The sequence below is a fragment of the Dendrobates tinctorius genome, unplaced genomic scaffold, assembly GCF_039654945.1.
Source record: "Dendrobates tinctorius isolate UK_male_01 unplaced genomic scaffold, ASM3965494v1 ptg000341l, whole genome shotgun sequence".
Classification (NCBI taxonomy): Eukaryota; Metazoa; Chordata; class Amphibia; order Anura; family Dendrobatidae; genus Dendrobates; species Dendrobates tinctorius.
This window is the reverse complement of record NW_027362007.1, coordinates 3,530,562-3,551,568: the sequence shown is the minus strand read 5'-3', so window position 1 is coordinate 3,551,568 and position 21,007 is coordinate 3,530,562. Positions and strand designations below refer to the sequence as shown.

At 44.7% G+C, this 21,007-nt stretch overlaps 1 protein-coding gene across 42 annotated transcripts in view; it reads right to left on the bottom strand.

Moving 5' to 3' along the window:
• Positions 1–20,594, bottom strand: part of TCF7L2 (transcription factor 7 like 2) — a 322,643-nt gene extending 302,049 nt beyond the window's left edge. For 7 of the 42 annotated variants that reach the window (XM_073562144.1, XM_073562151.1, XM_073562152.1 and 4 more), the window contains exons 1-3: positions 19,746–20,574; positions 16,850–16,916; positions 16,594–16,727 (exon numbers count right to left, since the gene is read on the bottom strand). In XM_073562144.1, the coding sequence (XP_073418245.1) occupies positions 16,594–16,727; positions 16,850–16,916; positions 19,746–19,934 (390 nt within the window). In that variant the 5' untranslated portion in view covers positions 19,935–20,574. Of the gene's footprint in view, positions 1–16,593; positions 16,728–16,849; positions 16,917–19,745 lie in introns of all 42 variants that reach the window. The other 35 variants (XM_073562162.1, XM_073562170.1, XM_073562163.1 and 32 more) reach the window with 16 other exon arrangements.
• Between the last annotated feature and the right edge of the window lie 413 nt (positions 20,595–21,007).

Sequence of the window (21,007 nt, the reverse complement as noted above, 5' to 3'; positions counted from 1 at the left end):
ATGCTACAGCCACAGTCCATAGGAATACAATGAGTGATGCTACAGCCGCAGTCCATAGGAATACAATGAGTGATGCTACAGCCGCAGTCCATAGGAATACAGTTGTGGCTAAAAGTATTGACACCCCTGCAATTCTGTCACATAATACTCAGTTTCTTCCTGAAAATTATTGCAAACATAAATTCTTTGGTATTATTATATTCATTTAATTTGTCTTAAATGAAAAAAACACAAAAAGAATTGTCCTAAAGCCAAATTGGATATAATTCCACACCAAACATAAAAAAGAGGGTGGACAAAAGTATTGGCATATTCGAAAAATCATGTGATGCTTCTCTAATTTGTGTAATTAACAGCACCTGTAACTTACCTGTGGCACCTAACAGGTGTTGGCAATAACTAAATCACACTTGCAGCCAGTTGACATGGATTAAAGTTGACTCAACCTCTGTCCTGTGTCCTTGTGTGTACCACATTGAGCATGGAGAAAAGAAAGAAGACCAAAGAACTGTCTGAGGACTTGAGAAACCAAATTGTGAGGAAGCATGAGCAATCTCAAGGCTACAAGTCCATCTCCAAAGACCTGAATGTTCCTATGTCTACCGTGCGCAGTGTCATCAAGAAGTTTAAAGCCCATGGCACTGTGGCTAACCTCCCTAGATGTGGACGGAAAAGAAAAATTGACAAGAGATTTCAACGCAAGATTGTGCGGATGTTGGATAAAGAACCTCGACTAACATCCAAACAAGTTCAAGCTGCCCTGCAGTCCGAGGGTACAACAGTGTCAACCCGTACTATCCGTCGGCGTCTGAATGAAAAGGGACTGTATGGTAGGAGACCCAGGAAGACCCCACTTCTTACCCCGAGACATAAAAATTCCAGGCTGGAGTTTTCCAAAACTTACCTGAAAAAGCCTAAAACGTTTTGAAAAAATGTTCTCTAGTCAGATGAGACAAAAGTAGAGCTTTTTGGGCAAAGGCATCAACATAGAGTTTACAGGAGAAAAAGAGGCATTCAAAGAAAAGAACACGGTCCCTACAGTCAAACATGGCGGAGGTTCCCTGATGTTTTGGGGTTGCTTTGCTGCCTCTGGCACTGGACTGCTTGACCGTGTGCATGGTATTATGAAGTCTGAAGACTACCAACAAATTTTGCAGCATAATGTAGGGCCCAGTGTGAGAAAGCTGGGTCTCCCTCAGAGGTCATGGGTCTTCCAGCAGGACAATGACCCAAAACACACTTCAAAAAGCACTAGAAAATGGTTTGAGAGAGAGCACTGGAGACGTCTAAGGTGGCCAGCAATGAGTCCAGACCTGAATCCCATAGAACACCTGTGGAGAGATCTAAAAATGGCAGTTTGGAGAAGGCACCCTTCAAATATCAGGGACCTGGAGCAGTTTGCCAAAGAAGAATGGTCTAAAATTACAGCAGAGCATTGTAAGAACCTCATTGATGGTTACCGGAAGCGGTTGGTCGCAGTTATTTTGGCTAAAGGTTGTGCAACCAAGCATTAGGCTGAGGGTGCCAATACTTTTGTCTGGCCCATTTTTGGAGTTTTGTGTGAAATGATCAATGTTTTGCTTTTTGCTTCATTCTCTTTTGTGTTTTTTCATTTAAGACAAATTAAATGAAGATAATAATACCAAAGAATTTGTGTTTGCAATCATTTTCAGGAAGAAACTGAGTATTATGTGACAGAATTGCAGGGGTGTCAATACTTTTGGCCACAACTGTATAATGAGTGATGCTACAGCCGCAGTCCATAGGAATAAAAAGAGTGATGCTACAGCCCCAGTACATAGGAAGACAATGCGTGATGCTACAGCCGCTGTCCATAGGAAGACAATGAGTGATGCTACAGCCACTGTCCATAGGAATACAATGAGTGATGCTACAGCCGCAGTCCATAGGAATACAATGAGTGATGCTACAGCCGCAGTCCATAGGAATAGAAAGAGTGATGCTACAGCCGCAGTCCATAGGAATATAATGAGTGATGCTACAGCCCCAGTCCATAGGAATAAAAAGAGTGATGCTACAGCCTCAGTCCATAGGAAGACAATGCGTGATGCTACAGCCGCTGTCCATAGGAATACAATGAGTGATGCTACAGCCGCAGTCCATAGGAATACAATGAGTGATGCTACAGCCGCAGTCCATAGGAATACAATGAGTGATGCTACAGCCGCAGTCCATAGGAAGACAATGCGTGATGCTACAGCCGCTGTCCATAGTAATACAATGAGTGATGCTACAGCCGCAGTCCATAGGAATACAATGAGTGATGCTACAGCCGCTGTCCATAGGAATACAATCAGTGATGCTACAGCCGCAGTCCATACGAATACAATGAGTGATGCTACAGCCGCAGTCCATAGGAATACAATGAGTGATGCTACAGCCGCTGTCTATACAAATACAATGAGTTTAATGTAGATATCTGTAGAGTAATGCACCGAGGACAGAGTAATCCTACTGCTGCATGTTCATTAGATGAGAGTATACCCGGGGCAACAGCACAGGAGAAGGATGAGGGGATTCTGGTTACAAGTAAGCTGAGCAGTAGCACTCAATGTCAGGCAGCAGCTGCAAAAGCTAACAAAATTTTAGGGTGTAGTAAAAGAGAGATAAAATCCTGCGATCCCAACATATTGTTACTCCTTTATAAATCACTGGTGAGGTCATATCTAGAATATGGGATCCAGTTTTGGGCTCCATATTTAAAAAAAGGATATTCAGAAGTTGGAATCAGATCAAAGGCGGCAACTAGATTATTACACGGGATGGAGACCTCTCCTATATTACACGGGATGGAGGCCTCTCCTATATTACACAGGATGGAGGCCTCTCCTATATTACACGGGATGGAGGCATCTCCTATATTACACGGGATGGAGGCATCTCCTATATTACATGGGATGGAGGCCTCTCCTATATTACACGGGATGGAGGCCTCTCCTATATTACACAGGACGGAGGCCTCTCCTATATTACACAGGATGGAGGCCTCTCCTATATTACACAGGATGGAGACCTCTCCTATATTACACAGGACGGAGGCCTCTCCTATATTATACAGGATGGAATCCTCTCCTATATTACACGGGATGGAGACCTCTCCTATATTACACGGGATGGAGGCCTCTCATATATTACACAGGATGGAGACCTCTCATATATTACACAGGATGGAGACCTCTCCTATATTATTACACGGCACGGAGGCCTCTCCTATATTACACAGGATGGAGGCATCTCCTATATTATACAGGATGGAGGCCTCTCCTATATTACACGGGATGGAGGCATGTCCTATATTATACAGGATGGAGGCCTCCCCTATATTACAAGGGATGGAGGCCTCTCCTATATTACACGGGATGGAGGCCTCTCCTATATTACACTGGATGGAGGTCTCTCCTATATTACACTGGATGGAGACCTCTCCTATATTACACTGGATGGAGGCCTCTCCTATATTACACAGGATGGAGGCCTCTCCTATATTACACAGGATGGAGGCCTCTCCTATATTACACAGGATGGAGGCCTCTCCTATATTACACGGAATGGAGTCCTCTCCTATATTACACAGGATGGAGACCTCTCCTATATTACACGGGATGGAGTCCTCTCCTATATTACAAGGGATGGAGGCCTCTCCTATATTACAAGGGATGGAGGCCTCTCCTATATTACACAGGACGGAGGCCTCTCCTATATTACATGGGACGGGGTCTTTTTTCAACCTATCTGCAAGAATCTGCAAAAACCCTAGTCCATGCCCTCATCATCTCTCGCCTTGACTACTGCAACCTCATGCTCTGCGGCCTCCCCTCAAACACTCTCGCACCCCTCCAATCTATTCTAAACTCTGCTGCCCGACTAATCCACCTGTCCCCCCGCTATTCCCCAGCTTCTCCCCTCTGTCAATCCCTTCACTGGCTCCCAATTGCCCAGAGACTCCATTACAAAACCCTAACCATGACATACAAAGCCATCCACAACTTGTCTCCTCCATACATCTGTGACCTCGTCTCCCGGTACTTTCCTGCACGCAACCTCCGATCCTCACAAGATCTCCTTCTCTACTCCCCTCTTATCTCCTCTTCCCACAATCGCATACAAGATTTCTCTCGCGCATCACCCCTACTCTGGAACTCTCTACCACAACATATCAGACTCTCACCTACCATCGAAACCTTCAAAAAGAGCCTAAAGACCCACCTCTTCCGACAAGCCTATAACCTGCAGTAACCACCGATCGACCAAACCGCTGCACGACCAGCTCTACCCTCGCCTACTGTATTATCACCCATCCCTTGAAGATTGTGAGCCCTCGCGGGCAGGGTCCTCTCTCCTCCTGTACCAGTTATGACTTGTATTGTTTAAGATTATTGTACTTGTTTTTATGTATACCCCCCTCACATGTAAAGCGCCATGGAATAAATGGCGCTATAACAACAATAAATAATAATAATAATAATAACCTATGCAACATGTCACAGACGCAGTCCAGAGTTATAAAATCAGTGATGCTAAAGTCATAGTACATATGAATACAATGAGTAATGATACAGCCACAGACCATAGGAATAAGAACTGTCACACGCCCACAGAGAAGAAAAAATTTGAGACTATAATAATATAATCAGTGATGCTACAGCCGCAGACCATAGTAATACAATCAGTAATGCTACAGCCACAGACTATAGTAATACAATCAGTGATACAAAAGCCACAGACCATAGTAATACAATCAGTGATGCTACAGCCGCAGACCATAGTGATACAATCGGTGATACTACAGCCGCAGACCACAGCAATACAATCAGTGATGCTACAGCCGCAAACCATAGTAATACAATCAGTGATGCTGCAGCCGCAGACCATAGTAATACAATCAGTGATACAAAAGCCACAGACCATAGTAATACAATCAGTGGTGCTACAGCCGCAGACCATAGTAATACAATCAGTGATGCTACAGCCGCAGACCATAGTAATACAATCAGTGATGCTACAGCCACAGACAATAGGAACACAATCAGTGATGCTACAGCCACAGACCATAGGAATACAATCAGTGATGTTACAGGCACAGACATAGGAATACAATCAGTGATGCTACAGCCACAGACCGTAGGAACACAATCAGTGATGTTACAGGCACAGACCACAGCAATACAATCAGTGATCCTACAGCCACAGACTATAGTAATACAATCAGTGATACAAAAGCCACAGACCATAGTAATACAATCAGTGATGCTACAGCCGCAGACCATAGTGATACAATCGGTGATACTACAGCCGCAGACCACAGCAATACAATCAGTGATGCTACAGCCGCAAACCATAGTAATACAATCAGTGATGCTGCAGCCGCAGACCATAGTAATACAATCAGTGATACAAAAGCCACAGACCATAGTAATACAATCAGTGGTGCTACAGCCGCAGACCATAGTAATACAATCAGTGATGCTACAGCCGCAGACCATAGTAATACAATCAGTAATGCTACAGCCACAGACCATAGGAACACAATCAGTGATGCTACAGCCACAGACCATAGGAATACAATCAGTGATGTTACAGGCACAGACCATAGGAATACAATCAGTGATGCTACAGCCACAGACCGTAGGAACACAATCAGTGATGTTACAGGCACAGACCATAGGAATACAATCAGTGATGCTACAGCCACAGACCATAGTAATACAATCAGTGATTCTACAGCCGCAGACCATAGCAATACAATCAGTGATGCTACAGCCGCAGACCACAGCAATACAATCAGTGATGCTACAGCCGCAGACCACAGCAATACAATCAGTGATGCTACAGCCGCAGACCACAGCAATACAATCAGTGATGCTACAGTCGCAGACCACAGCAATACAATCAGTGATGCTACAGCCGCAGACCACAGCAATGCAATCAGTGATGCTACAGCCACAGACCATAGCAATACAATTAGTGATGCTACAGCTGCAGTCCATTGTAATACAATCAGTGATGCTACAGGCACAGACCATAGTAATACAATGAATGATGCTACAGTCGCAGACCATAGTAATACAATGAATGATGCTACAGCTGCAGACTATATTAACATAATAAGTGATGCTATAGCCACAAACCATAGCAATACCTTGATGCTACAGCCGCAGACCATAGCAATAAATCAGTGATGCTACAGCTGCAGACCATAGCAATACCTTGATGCTACAGCCACAGACCATAGTAATATAATCAGTGGTTCTACAGCAGCAGACCATAGCATATCAATACAATCAGTGATGCTACAGTCACAGACTACAGTAATATAGTGATGCTACAGACAATATCAATCAGTGATGCTACAGCCACAGTACATAGTAATATAAACAGTGATGCTACAGGCACAGACAATATCAATTAGTGATGTTACAGCCGCAGACCATACAGTGATGCTACAGCGGCACACCATACTAATACAATGAATGATGCCACAGCAATACAATCAGTGATGCTACAGCCGCAGACCATAGCAATACTATCAGTGATCCTACAGCCGCAGACCATAGCAATACTATCAGTGATCCTACAGCTGCAGACCATAGCAATACAATCAGTGATGCTACAGCCGCAGACCATAGCAATACAATCAGTGATGCTACAGCCGCAGACCATAGCAATACAATCAGTGATGCTACAGCTGCAGACCACAGCAATACAATCAGTGATGCTACAGCTGCAGCCCACAGCAATACAATCAGTGATGCTACAGCTGCAGACCACAGCAATACAATCAGTGATGCTACAGCCACAGACCACAGTAATATAATCAGTGATGCTACAGACGCAGACCACAGCAATACAATCAGTGATGCTACAGACACAGACAATATCAATCACTGGTGCTACAGCCACAGTCCATATTAATACAGTGATGCTATAGCGGCATACAATACTAATACAATGAATGATGCCAAAGCAATACAATCAGTGATGCTACAGGTGCAGACCATAGCAATACAATCAGTGATGATACAGCCACAGACCATATCAATCAGTTATGCTACAGCCACAGACCACAGTAATACAATCAGTGATGCTACAGCCACAGACCATAGGAATACAATCAGTGATGCTACAGCCGCAGACCATAGTAATAAATCAGTGATGCTACAGCTGCAGACCATAGCAATACAATCAGTGATGCTACAGCTGCAGACCACAGCAATACAATCAGTGATGCTACAGCCACAGACCACATCAATCAGTGATGCCACAGCCACAGACCACATCAGTTATGCTACAGCCACAGACTATAGTAATACAATCAGTGATGCTACAGCCACAGACTATAGTAATACAATCAGTGATGCTACAGCCGCAGACCACAGGAATACAATCAGTGATGCTACAGACATAGACCATAGTAATACAATCAGTGATGCTACAGCCACAGACCATATCAATCAGTGATGCTACAGCCACAGACTATAGTAATACAATCAGTGATGCTACAGCCGCAGACCACAGGAATACAATCAGTGATGCTACAGACATAGACCATAGTAATACAATCAGTGATGCTACAGCCACAGACCATATCAATCAGTGATGCTACAGCCACAGACTATAGTAATACAATCAATGATGCTTCAGATGCAGACCATAGTAATACAATCAATGATGCTACAGACAAAGACCATATCAATCAATGATGCTACAGCCGCAGATCATAGGAATACAATCAGTGATTCTACAGCCACAGACCACAGGAATGCAATCAGTGATTCTACAGCCGCAGACCATAGCAATACAATCAGTGATGCTACAGCTGCAGACCATAGCAATACAATCAGTGATGCTACAGCCACAGACCATAGCAATACAATCAGTGATGCTACAGACAATATCAATCAGTGATGCTACAGCTGCAGACCACAGGAATACAATCAGTGATGCTACAGCCGCAGACCATAGCAATACAATTAGTGATGCTACAGCCGCAGACCACAGCAATACAATCAGTGATGCTACAGTCGCAGTCCATAGGAATACAGTCAGTGATGCTACAGGCACAGACCATAGTAATACAATCAGTGATGCTACAGCCGCAGACCATAGCAATACAATTAGTGATGCTACAGCTGCAGACCATAGGAATACAATCAGTGATGCTACAGACGCAGACCATAGTAATACAATCAGTGATGCTACAGCTGCAGACCACAGCAATACAATCAGTGATGCTACAGCCACGGGATATGAAATAGGCTGAATAATAACAGCAACTCGGAATATATGGGATCAATTGTAACCACAACATGAGAACTTTTCCTTATGTAGCCAGAAGAACATTTGACAATGCAATTTCTGCTGGGATTAGACTATCCAGAGATCCCTGCCTCCTTGATATCTGTGTGGAGAGTATTTGGTGCCTTTGGACGGCGCAGTTTCGCCTTCTTCACACTTACTTGGGTTTGGTCTTTCCCAGCTGAGCCACAAGTAGAAAAAGTGCAGAAAAAATTCTATTTTAAAATTACAATTTAATTAGATCATTTGGTCTAATTCCCATTAAAGTTCATTCCCTAAAATCACCACCACAATATAGAAGAGCACTTAGCAGTCAAGTTGAGTGAGACGAGCACATAATATTCCCATAACCCAATAATCAGTGACAAACCATATTTATTTCTGTGGAACTGGATTCAATTTGGATTTAATTTGATGTCGCTGTTTGAATCGCATTGCTCTCTGTGTTTTTTTGCTTTGTATTTGTCAGTTCTGCAGTGATTTGCTTGTGTGCATTCCATAGTTTTGCAGATTTATTTGTGTTTTCTCATTTTTGTGTTTCTCTGTGACATTGTTTTCTTTGTGTATCTGTCTTCACTTCTCTGCAGTTTGAGGTTTCCATGATTTGAATGTGTCTGTATGTTGCACAGTTTGGCACACATTGGTTGTATACATTTTGGGCAATTGTGTTTTGTATCCATTTTTGTGTCGCTTTGTTTTGTAGGAGCCTTATTGTTGCTTTTTTTCCATGCCACATATTTTAGTGATCCCATTTGCAAGCTTCAAGAAGAAGCACCCGGTGTGACCTCACACGTCGTCACTTTCCATTCCTGAAGAGAACATGTCTGACTTTTAGGATTTTTTTCATTCATTTTAAAATTAGGAGCCGCCGGCCGACGTCTTCTGCATTTCTAGGAGTCGCTTTTTACATGCAATGACATAACAGTGCGAGGAGGGAAGTCTCTGGTGCAGGAACGCGTACTTCATGTTCTGTCTCTGTCTTTTCTCTGAATCTTTCCATACAAGACGACGACGTTTGATAAATCCAGGATGTCTCATCCTGAGCGACCATTAATGGAACTTCCACATAACTCACAAGCAGCTGGGGGGAAAAAGCCCCTGTGAATGTGAGCTATGGGGCGAGCGCTGCGCCTCCAGATAAAGGCTCCCAGCTGTCATTTCCTTGTGTTGGCTTTTCCTAATCTGTTGGTAAGGCAGATCCTGAAACTGGCTGACAAATTGCAATCTAACATGTTCACAGTCTACATGGCTCTTTTGTTTCTGAATACTGGGGGGGGCAACATGGCTCAATTACCCCTCGAAAACTTAATGGCCCCTCCCACCAACCATTCCCAGTGCAACCAGTCTCTGCCCTATTGACCCCTGCAAGCGATTTACTTCCTTCATTTATTTCTTACAAACAGTTTTTGAATTTTTTAATAATACAATTGATCGCATTCCTACATAAACCTGATTGTATACATATACATATATATATATATATATATATATATATATATATATATATATATAGACCTCCAGAGAATGTCCCCAGGAGTCACCACTCACAGTTCACCCATCACCGACACTAAACAACTGACAACAAACTCAGACTGAGAATCTGTCATTGGGATTGTTTTGATCGATGTGTGCGGACAATGTAACAGTTATTGGCTATCCGGGTTGTTCGCCTTAATCGGAATGGATTTATTTTTTTACGCTTTTATATAAAATGTTAAGATTTATTTTAAAAAAAAAGAAAGAAAAAAAAAAAAACGACATTTACAGAAAAAAAAATTGGATTTTAATAACACGGGACAAGAAGGAACCGGTGACTTGATGTTAGTGAAACTGTCAAAGAAACAGACGACGTAACACCCGAGAGAGAAACTCACCGCGACTGATTCTAGTAAAGTCGTATGATGAATGTGATCCATCTGCTACGAGGAACACATGATACAAGATATACAGAGACACGAGGAATCCGAGGACCCCAAGACCTCGACAGCATTTATGTATACCTGTCAGGATATGTGTACATGTATGTATCAGGGCGCTGTCATAAGGCGATGATAGATAATAGATAGATAATAGACGGATAATATATAAATAATAGATAGATAATAGATGGATAGATAGAAAATAGATAGACAACAGATAGATGATATATAGATAGAGAGAGATAGATAGATGGATAGATAATAGATATATAATAGACAGATAGTAGATATAAATGATAGATAGATGATAGATAGATAATATATAAATAATACATAATAGATAGATTTATAGATAGATAGATAGATAGATAGATAGATAGATGGAAAATAGATAGATAATAGAGCTAGATAGATAATAGATATAATAGACATTTTCCCAGTGATATTTTTATTAGCACAACAGGAAAAAAAAACATTTTGAGAATTTAAATATTTTTCACTTTTTCGGATTTTTGCTTCACATGTAGAGAACATGATCTGGAGGGAGAACAATGGACACAGAATAGATGATCAGAATATTGTCATTCATTTCTCCGCCCGATGCGGGGGGGGCGTCATCTCAGGGATCGATGCTTTTTTTCTTTTACCTTTTGGTTATGCCCCAAGATGTAGGAAGGTGGGATGGTGCCACCCTATCCCCTGGGTGCCGGCCGGCTCTATTACCCCTGGTAAATGTAATGATCTGTGTAATTACTGCAATGTCACATTACATTAGGAAATCGGGGGTTAGTCACAGACATTCAGAAGTGTTTAAGAAACACTTTACAGCAAGAGAAGCCCTGAGGGTAATGGGTTAAATTGTTCCCTTCCCATGGAGGTCTGAGAGGGAAACCACAAGTGGCTTAACCCCTTCAGGGCTGAACTGTCACAAGGCTGCAACCACAAACCTTCTGCTATTTATATTTTTTTTTGCAACTAAACAAAACAAAACAAACAAAAAAAAAAAACATTGATTAAAAAAAGAAATGAAGAAATAATAAAATGCAGGAGCCTGCTCCGAGCTCCATGTCCGGTAACATTCGCCCCCTCCCCGGCCTCTAGGTCTACACATTTCACTACAGCCACAATGTAACAAATAACCAGAGGAAACATTGATCAAAACCCCTGAGAGGAGCGTATCAATTGCAGCCAATACAATCCCCCAAACCACAGCCCCCCACGGAGGAGGCGATTGTTCCCGGACTGCGGATTCCATCTCCACGGCTTCATCACACTCGTATGTTCTTATAGCATGTATTATTAACAGAAGGTGTCACGAGGAAAGACAAGCATTTCCCATTTGTTTAAATAAAAATAAATAAATCTATAAAAAATTTTTAGAATGAAAAATGATAATTTCGGCCGAATTAAAGGTTTTGTAAATGCAACAAAGAGGCAATATCTGAAGAGGAAATCTACACCATGTCACCATGAATACGACAACATGCAGAAGACGCGATTCTGAAGAACAGACGTAAAAAGACAATTCACAACAACAAAACCCAAACATCTATAAATAAATATTTAGATTAAAAGTGAAAACAGTAAAATTCAACAAAATGAGAACAGAAAAGACGCGCACATCGAGAACATCCGCTGCATGGGGAGATCACGTCCACACACACACATATATATATACTGTATGTACAGCGTGCGGCTCCCACTGACACCGTCCACAGCCGCTCAGGGACGGGCGGTGCGTGCAGCATCTCAAGGCCAAAAATCTCTCAGGTCTCTAACAATCCTCAAGAGAGGAGCAGCTGCCGGTCAGTGTGACTCCAGGCATGTACCCTGCCGCCGCCGCCGCCGCTCAGGACCACCACACACCGGACCAACAAGGAACCAACGCAAACAACAATCAGACCTGTTACCGCAACACGAGTTTTATTCACAGACATATAGATCAGTGATAGATAACAGATAGAAAAATATTTAATCAGAAAATCTGCTCAATTTTTTCTAAATATATAATTAGTTGTATAAGTAGATATGAAATAATTACAAGAATAAATATGAAAGATAAGTGAAAGATAGAACTGACAGATGATAGATAAATGGAACAAAAAATGTATATGATATTTATTAGATATATTAAAAAAAATGTAAGATATTTAGATGTATGTATAGCACAGTGATAGATATATATATATTTCTCACTTTAACACCATGTACACATAAGAGCAGACTGAGCTGGTGCAAGGCTTACAAACATGTTAGACACAATAGCCAATATACCCTATATATGCCCTGTATATGCCCTGTATACCTCTTGTGTATACCCTGTGTATGTCCTGTATATATCTTGCACATGTCATGTATATGCCCCGTATATGCCCTGTACATGTCCTGTATTTACCTTGTATTTTTGTATTTTTTTTTCCCTCTGACTGTAAGCTTGCGAGCAGGGCCCTCATTCCTCTTGGTATCTGTTATGATCTATGTGATTATTGTTATGCTGTAATGTCTATTGTCTGTACAAATCCCCTCTGAAATGTAAAGTGCTGCGGAATATGTCGGCGCTATAGAAACAAAATGTATTATTATTATTGTATATGCCCCATATATAACCTGTATATTACCCTGTATATACCCCGTATGTGCCCTGTATACAGACCGTGGGCCAGGGCAGCCCCCGACAGCTCACACATTCAGACACACAACCTCGGACGTGTTATCTCATTTACTTTGAACCAGAGTATGAATCTTTTTGGGAGCTTGAGGTAGCATTCCCCCATAATCGGTGCACGACACAGCAACCTTACAACCACTGGAGCTCACACTTTTTTTCCTTTCTCATAGTTCATTAACTGAACTGAAAGTGCAGCAACATAGAGAAAGCAAAAGTTGTCACTCTGATCAGTGAGGTGGAAAGCAGAACAAAAAGTAACCACAGCAGTGGCAGCTCCAGAGGAAGGAGAAGAGAAACACAGGAACCCACCACAGGACACACAGGGGGCATCAGACGGGGCATCACAGGCTACAGGGGGCATCACAGGCTACAGGGGGCATCACAGGCTACAGGAGGGCATCACAGGCTACAGGAGGGCATCACAGGCTACAGGAGGGCATCACAGGCTATAGGAGGGCATCACAGGCTATAGGAGGGCATCACAGGCTATAGGAGGGCATCACAGGCTATAGGAGGGCATCACAGGCTACAGGAGGGCATCACAGGCTACAGGAGGGCATCACAGGCTACAGGAGGGCATCACAGGCTACAGGAGGGCATCACAGGCTACAGGAGGGCATCACAGGCTATAGGAGGGCATCACAGGCTATAGGAGGGCATCCCAGCTACAGGGGGCATCACAGGCTACAGGGGGCATCACAGGCTACAGGGGGCATCACAGGCTACAGGAGGGCATCACAGGCTACAGGAGGGCATCACAGGCTACAGGAGGGCATCACAGGCTATAGGAGGGCATCACAGGCTACAGGAGGGCATCACAGGCTACAGGAGGGCATCACAGGCTACAGGAGGGCATCACAGGCTACAGGAGGGCATCACAGGCTACAGGGGGCATCACAGGCTACAGGAGGGCATCACAGGCTATAGGAGGGCATCACAGGCTACAGGAGGGCATCACAGGCTATAGGAGGGCATCACAGGCTACAGGAGGGCATCACAGGCTACAGGGGGCATCACAGGCTACAGGGGGCATCACAGGCTACAGGGGGCATCACAGGCTACAGGGGGCATCACAGGCTACAGGAGGGCATCACAGGCTACAGGAGGGCATCACAGGCTATAGGAGGGCATCACAGGCTACAGGAGGGCATCACAGGCTACAGGAGGGCATCACAGGCTACAGGAGGGCATCACAGGCTACAGGAGGGCATCACAGGCTACAGGAGGGCATCACAGGCTACAGGAGGGCATCACAGGCTACAGGAGGGCATCACAGGCTACAGGAGGGCATCACAGGCTATAGGAGGGCATCACAGGCTACAGGAGGGCATCACAGGCTACAAGAGGTCATCACAGGCTACAGGAGGGCATCACAGGCTACAGGAGGGCATCACAGGCTACAGGAGGGCATCACAGGCTACAGGAGGGCATCACAGGCTACAGGAGGGCATCACAGGCTACAGGAGGGCATCACAGGCTACAGGAGGGCATCACAGGCTATAGGGGCATAACAAGCTACAGGAGGGCATCACAGGCTATAGGAGGGCATCACAGGCTATAGGAAGACATCACAGGCTATAGGGGCATCACAGGCTACAGGAGGGCATCACAGGCTATAGGAGGGCATCACAGGCTACAGGAGGGCATCACAGGCTACAGGAGGGCATCACAGGCTATAGGAGGGCATCACAGGCTACAGGAGGCCATCACAGGCTATAGGAGGGCATCACAGGCTATAGGGGCATCACAGGCTATAGGGGCATCACAGGCTATAGGGGCATCACAGGCTATAGGGGCATCACAGGCTATAGGGGCATCACAGGCTACAGGAGGGCATCACAGGCTATAGGGGGCATCACAGGCTACAGGAGGGCATCACAGGCTATAGGGGGCATCACAGGATACAGGAGGGCATCACAGGCTACAGGAGGGCATCACAGGCTATAGGGGGCATCACAGGCTACAGGAGGGCATCACAGGCTACGGGAGGGCATCACAGGCTACAGGAGGGTATCACAGGCTACAGGAGGGCATCACAGGCTACAGGAGGGCATCACAGGCTATAGGGGCATCACAGGCTACAAGGGGCATCACAGGCTACAGGAGGGCATCACAGGATATAGGGGGGCATCACAGGCTACAGGAGGGCATCACAGGGGGTATAAGAGGCCACCCAGAAGATATAGGGGATCACTCATAAATATAACTGGTGCATCATAGGATAAAGAACAAGCAATATAAGAGAGTAATGGGCAGCACAGATTATAAAGGAGCAGCATGGATTATATGAGGTATCACAGAGGAAATAAAGGTCATCAATATATAGAAGGGTCATCACAGAGTTTAAGAGGCATCAGAGAAAAAGAGTCATCAAAGCAAACAGCGGACAACACTTAAAAACAGCGCATCATAGAATACGGAAAAGGCATAAAAAATGTATAAGTGTCCTCAAAAAATATACAAGTTACTTCTGGGAACATAGAAGGGGTATAACAGATAGTAGAAGGGTCACCTTAGATAATAGAAGGGTCTATATATCAAATATAACATTTAATATCAATACATATAGGGTTCTCATAAAGAATATACGCGTCTTGACACGGAATATGTTGTCAATTACTGATACTATAAGGGTGTGAACAGAGAGGATAAAAGCCGTAACAGAACATATAAGTGCAATTAATAAAAGATCAGAAGGTTCATCTCATGATATAAGGGTCGTAATGAGAAATAACAGGGTCAGCACTTAGTATAGAAGCCTTTCACTGTTTATAGACAAGTTACATCACTGAACACAAATCTCCAGCACATATAATATATAGGAGCCATCACTGAGCACAGAAGGGGCCTCCTGTAATCCCGGGGGTCCCCAGAGCATAGAAGGAGCCTCCTGTAATCCTGGGGGTCCCCAGAGCATAGAAGGGGGCCTCCTGTAATCCTGGGGGTCCCCAGAGCATAGAAGGGGGCCTCCTGTAATCCTGGGGGTCCCCAGAGCATAGAAGGGGCCTCCTGTAATCCTGGAGGTCCCCAGAGCATAGAAGGGGGCCTCCTGTAATCCTGGGGGTCCCCAGAGCATAGAAGGGGGCCTCCTGTAATCCTGGGGGTCCCCAGAGCATAGAAGGGGGCCTCCTGTAATCCTGGGGGTCCCCAGAGCACAGAAGGGGCCTCCTGTAATCCCGGGGGTGCCCAAAGCACAGAAGGGGCCTCCTGTAATTCTGGGGGTCCCCAGAGCATAGAAGGGGGCCTCCTGTAATCCTGGGGGTCCCCAGAGCATATAAGGGGCCTCCTTTAATCCCATGGGTCCCCAGAGCATAGAAGGGGCCTCCTTTAATCCCGGGGGTCCCCAGAGCATAGAAGGGGCCTCCAGTAATCCCGGGGGTCCCCAGAGCATAGATGGGGCCTCCATTAATCCCGGGGGTCCCCAGAGCATAGAAGGGGCCTCCTGTAATCCCGGGGGTCCCCGGAGCATAGAAGGGGCCTCCAGTAATCCCGGGGGTCCCCAGAGCATAGATGGGGCCTCCATTAATCCCGGGGGTCCCCAGAGCATAGAAGGGGCCTCCTGTAATCCCAGGGGTCCCCAGAGCATAGAAGGGGCCTCCTGTAATCCCGGGGTCCCCACAGACAGGCTGCCCCTGTTGCAGGATGGAACCTTCCCTGGATACAGTGTAACAAGTGGCGGGGGGCACTTACCGTGCGGGCGGTGGGGGACAAGGAGCCGTTGGGCAGGTAGGGGCTGCCCAGGTCCGGGATCATGATGAAGGGGTACCCGGGGTACGCCGGGCTCTTGAACAGGCCTCCTCCTCCCCCGTCCTGCCTCTTCGCGGCTGCAACAAGAGGGAGAAAGTTTTAGTAACTTCGGAGAAGTGAGAGCGCCCCCTCCCCCAGGCCGGGTCGTGAAGGGGTTAACCAGCTGCACTGGGGCCTGCACTGCGTCCTGAGGACCCACCTTCCTCCAGGCTGTCCCGGCTCTTGTCCCTGAAGGTCTCTGATCTGGGTGCAGGCCGCCGCTCCGCCTGACACGGGGGAGAGAGAAGGACAAGGATCATCATCATCATCAAGAGACCAAACATCTACATAAACAGCAAATACCATCATCATCATCACCATTATCATAATCATCATCAATCAGCCAAGAGCAGCTTGTCTGTGCACAGAATATGTACAAGATACAAAATATGTAATGTACAGGATACAAAATATATAATGTACAGGATACACGTATATAATGTGCAGGATACGAGTATATAATGTACAGGATACACGTATATAATGTACAGGATACAAGTATATAATGTACAATATACAAGTATATAATGTACAGGATACAAGTATATAATGTACAGGATACAAATATGTAATGTACAATATACAAATATATAATGTACAGGATACACGTATATAATGTACAGGATACAAGTATATAATGTACAATATACAAGTATATAATGTACAAGATACAAATATGTAATGTACAATATACAAATATATAATGTACAGGATACAAGTATATAATGTACAGGATACAAAATATATAATGTACAGGATACACGTATATAATGTACAGGATACACGTATATAATGTACAGGATACAAGTATATAATGTACAGGATACAAGTATATAATGTACAAGATACAAATATGTAATGTACAATATACAAATATATAATGTACAGGATACAAGTATATAATGTACAGGATACAAAATATATAATGTACAGGATACACGTATATAATGTACAGGATACAAGTATATAATGTACAATATACAAGTATATAATGTACAAGATACAAATATGTAATGTACAATATACAAATATATAATGTACAGGATACAAGTATATAATGTACAGGATACAAAATATATAATGTACAGGATACACGTATATAATGTACAGGATACAAGTATATAATGTACAATATACAAGTATATAATGTACAAGATACAAATATGTAATGTACAATATACAAATATATAATGTACAGGATACAAGTATATAATGTACAGGATACAAAATATATAATGTACAGGATACAAAATATATAATGTACAGGATACAAGTATATAATGTACAGGATACAAGTATATAATGTACAAGATACAAACATGTAATGTACAGGATACAAAATATATAATATACAATATATAAGTATATAATGTGCAGGATACGAGTATATAATGTACAGGATACAAGTATATAATGTACAAGATACAAGTATATAATGTACAAGATACAAGTATATAATGTACAGGATACACATATATAATGTACAGGATACAAGTATATAATGTACAAGATACAAATATGTAATGTACAATATAGAAATATATAATGTGCAGAATACACATATATAGAATATACAGAAATCACATGATTTGCACTATGTAAACATAATTAATAAAAAGAGCACAATATACACAGAAATACACATGACCATAGAATGTACAGAACACATCACTAATTATAGGGTACAAAGCAGATACATATCAAATGCTAAAATGTGCACAGCGCAGAATACATATGAATAATCCACAGAGTAACCGTACATACAACACACAGGTATAGGATCTACACCTGCTGCACATATACATATATATATATATATTCCACAATATGCTACTCTAAATAATATGTATTATAAGTAGAGATATTAGATGATAAATAAATACTTAATTTATAGTGTGAGACTATAAAATTCGATAATATCATTCTACATGATGAGATCACACTGTGAAATCAGATTCTATCACACAATTCACGTCCTCTAATATTATTATGTATATTGTGATATATTAAGTAGCAGGATATTATATATATATATATATATATATATGTTATACAGTGTGATAAATGCAGTGATATTATACAGCATGGCATCATAGCGGTCATATACTGCAGATGACCTGTGATGTTAGAGATTGTACATTATATAGCGGGATATTTATACATCCTGACACTGAAGTGTTCTAGAATGTGCTGCGATATCCACTGTGCGATCATCTGCTGTCAGGTAATACAGGAGTATATAGTGGAATATTAGTACAGTCTGTACTATATATATATATATATATATATTGCTCCTGCTGACTGATCCGCAGAACAGGACAAGTAATAATATCTCTGTAATGGGAACACAATATATTTATTATTGTCATTTTATAGAACTGCGAGTAGTTTATAAACTTTATATTAATTATAAAGCTCACAACAGATCTGGATATTTAATAAAAGGCAAAAAATGTCCGAGAGTAATGATTACAATATTCACACACAGCACCGCTACAATCTATAAATATTATATATACACACACTATATATATACTGACAGCAGCACATGTACACACTAATATGTATATCCACACAGCACAGGTACAGTACACAGACACTATAGTATATATATATACATACACAGTATATATACACTGCTCAAAAGAAATGAAGGGAGCACTATTCCATTTGCAACAGGCTGTTTGTGTCCCCTTATTTCTTTGAGCAGTGTATATATATATATACTGACAGCACAGGTACAAGCTCCATATATATATATACACTCACAGACAGCACATGCTATATACACTGGAGGTCACAGCCTCAGGATCGGGTCCTGTAGGAATCGTTATTATTATTATTATTATGTAGCTACTTCTCTCTGCTGTTTCCGGGGGTCTCTCTGTCTCTTTCTTTCTTTCTTTCTCTCCTTCTTTCTCCATACAATTGTCGCTCCTGTGAAGTTTGCTCTGTCAGCCTCACACTGAGGGCTCCCTCTGCATCTTGGCCCCGCTGCCCCCCAATGACACCCCGTCTGCCCCCCCCGTACCCGTGCCCCCCCGCGGGTCGCTCACCTCGGAGTCGGACGAGCTGTTCTGATGGGTCTCGGTCTCGTTGACGAGCGACGACTTGACATCGGCCAGATCCCGCTCGGCCGAGGAGTTGTCGGAGATCTTCTCCTCCTGTTCCCCTTCGTCTTTGAAGGAGATCATCTCGTCGTTGGCCCCGAGATCGTCCCCTCCTCCGCCGTTCAGCTGCGGCATGATTACCGCTCCGAGGGCAGCGACCCCGAGAAGAAGCGCGGACTCTGCTGCGCCCAGGAAAACTTTCTGCTGCTTCCCTGCTCGGGTGAGGGCAGGCGGGGCCCGGGTGCTGCGGAGCCGGTGCGGAGCCGGTGCTGGCGGGGCCCGGGTGCTGCGGAGCCGGTGCGGAGCCGGTGCTGGCGGGGGCCCGGGTGCTGCGGAGCCGGTGCGGAGCCGGTGCTGGCGGGGCCCGGGTGCTGCGGAGCCGGTGCGGAGCCGGTGCTGGCGGGGGCCCGGGTGCTGCGGAGCCGGTGCTGGCGGGGCCCGGGTGCTGCGGAGCCGGTGCTGGGGCTTTGTGGAGCTGGGGGTGGGGGAGTCGCCGCTCCGGAGTCCTGTGCCCCCCTCCCCCTGCTCTCCACAAATAAGAGTCGGCAAAGAAGCAGAAGAGTCGTCACCGGAGTCCGGGCTGAGCCCCCCAGAAGCAGCGGGCAGCCCCCCGAGCCCGCAGCGAGGTGCACGGAGCGCCCGGGATAGAGCAGCGCTCGCCCGGATTGAGTCAGTGGAAGTTACGACTGGAAGGAATCCAGTTCAAAGGCGGCTGTGATTGACAGCTGGAGAGGAGCGAGGGAGGAGGGAGCGGGGGACCGGGGAGGAGGGGGCCGACCCGGGGAGGAGGGGGCGCACGGGAGGGGGGCGCGGGACGGGGGGGTCAGTCACACTCTGGGGGGGAGCACGAAACTTTCATCACATGGGGGGGGCGGTGACGTCTCCTCATAAATGTCACCGACAACAAGTGAGGGAAGAAGTGCAGAACTCTGAGCGGCCATGTGCAGCACCGGAGGGACGGGGGGCGGCGGCGAGCGGGGCCGAGAGACTACCGCAAAGTGCACAAAGAAGAAGAACGAGACGGCATTCACTTCACCAAAGTGGCTGAAGTCGGAAGAGGCGGAGAGGAGGGAGGCGCAGGGAGGTGTGCGGCGGCGGGGGCAGGAAGACCGGAGCGGGGGACACCGGGACCGACACACGGGGACACCGGGACCGACACACGGGGACACCGGGACCGACACACGGGGACACCGGGACCGACACACGGG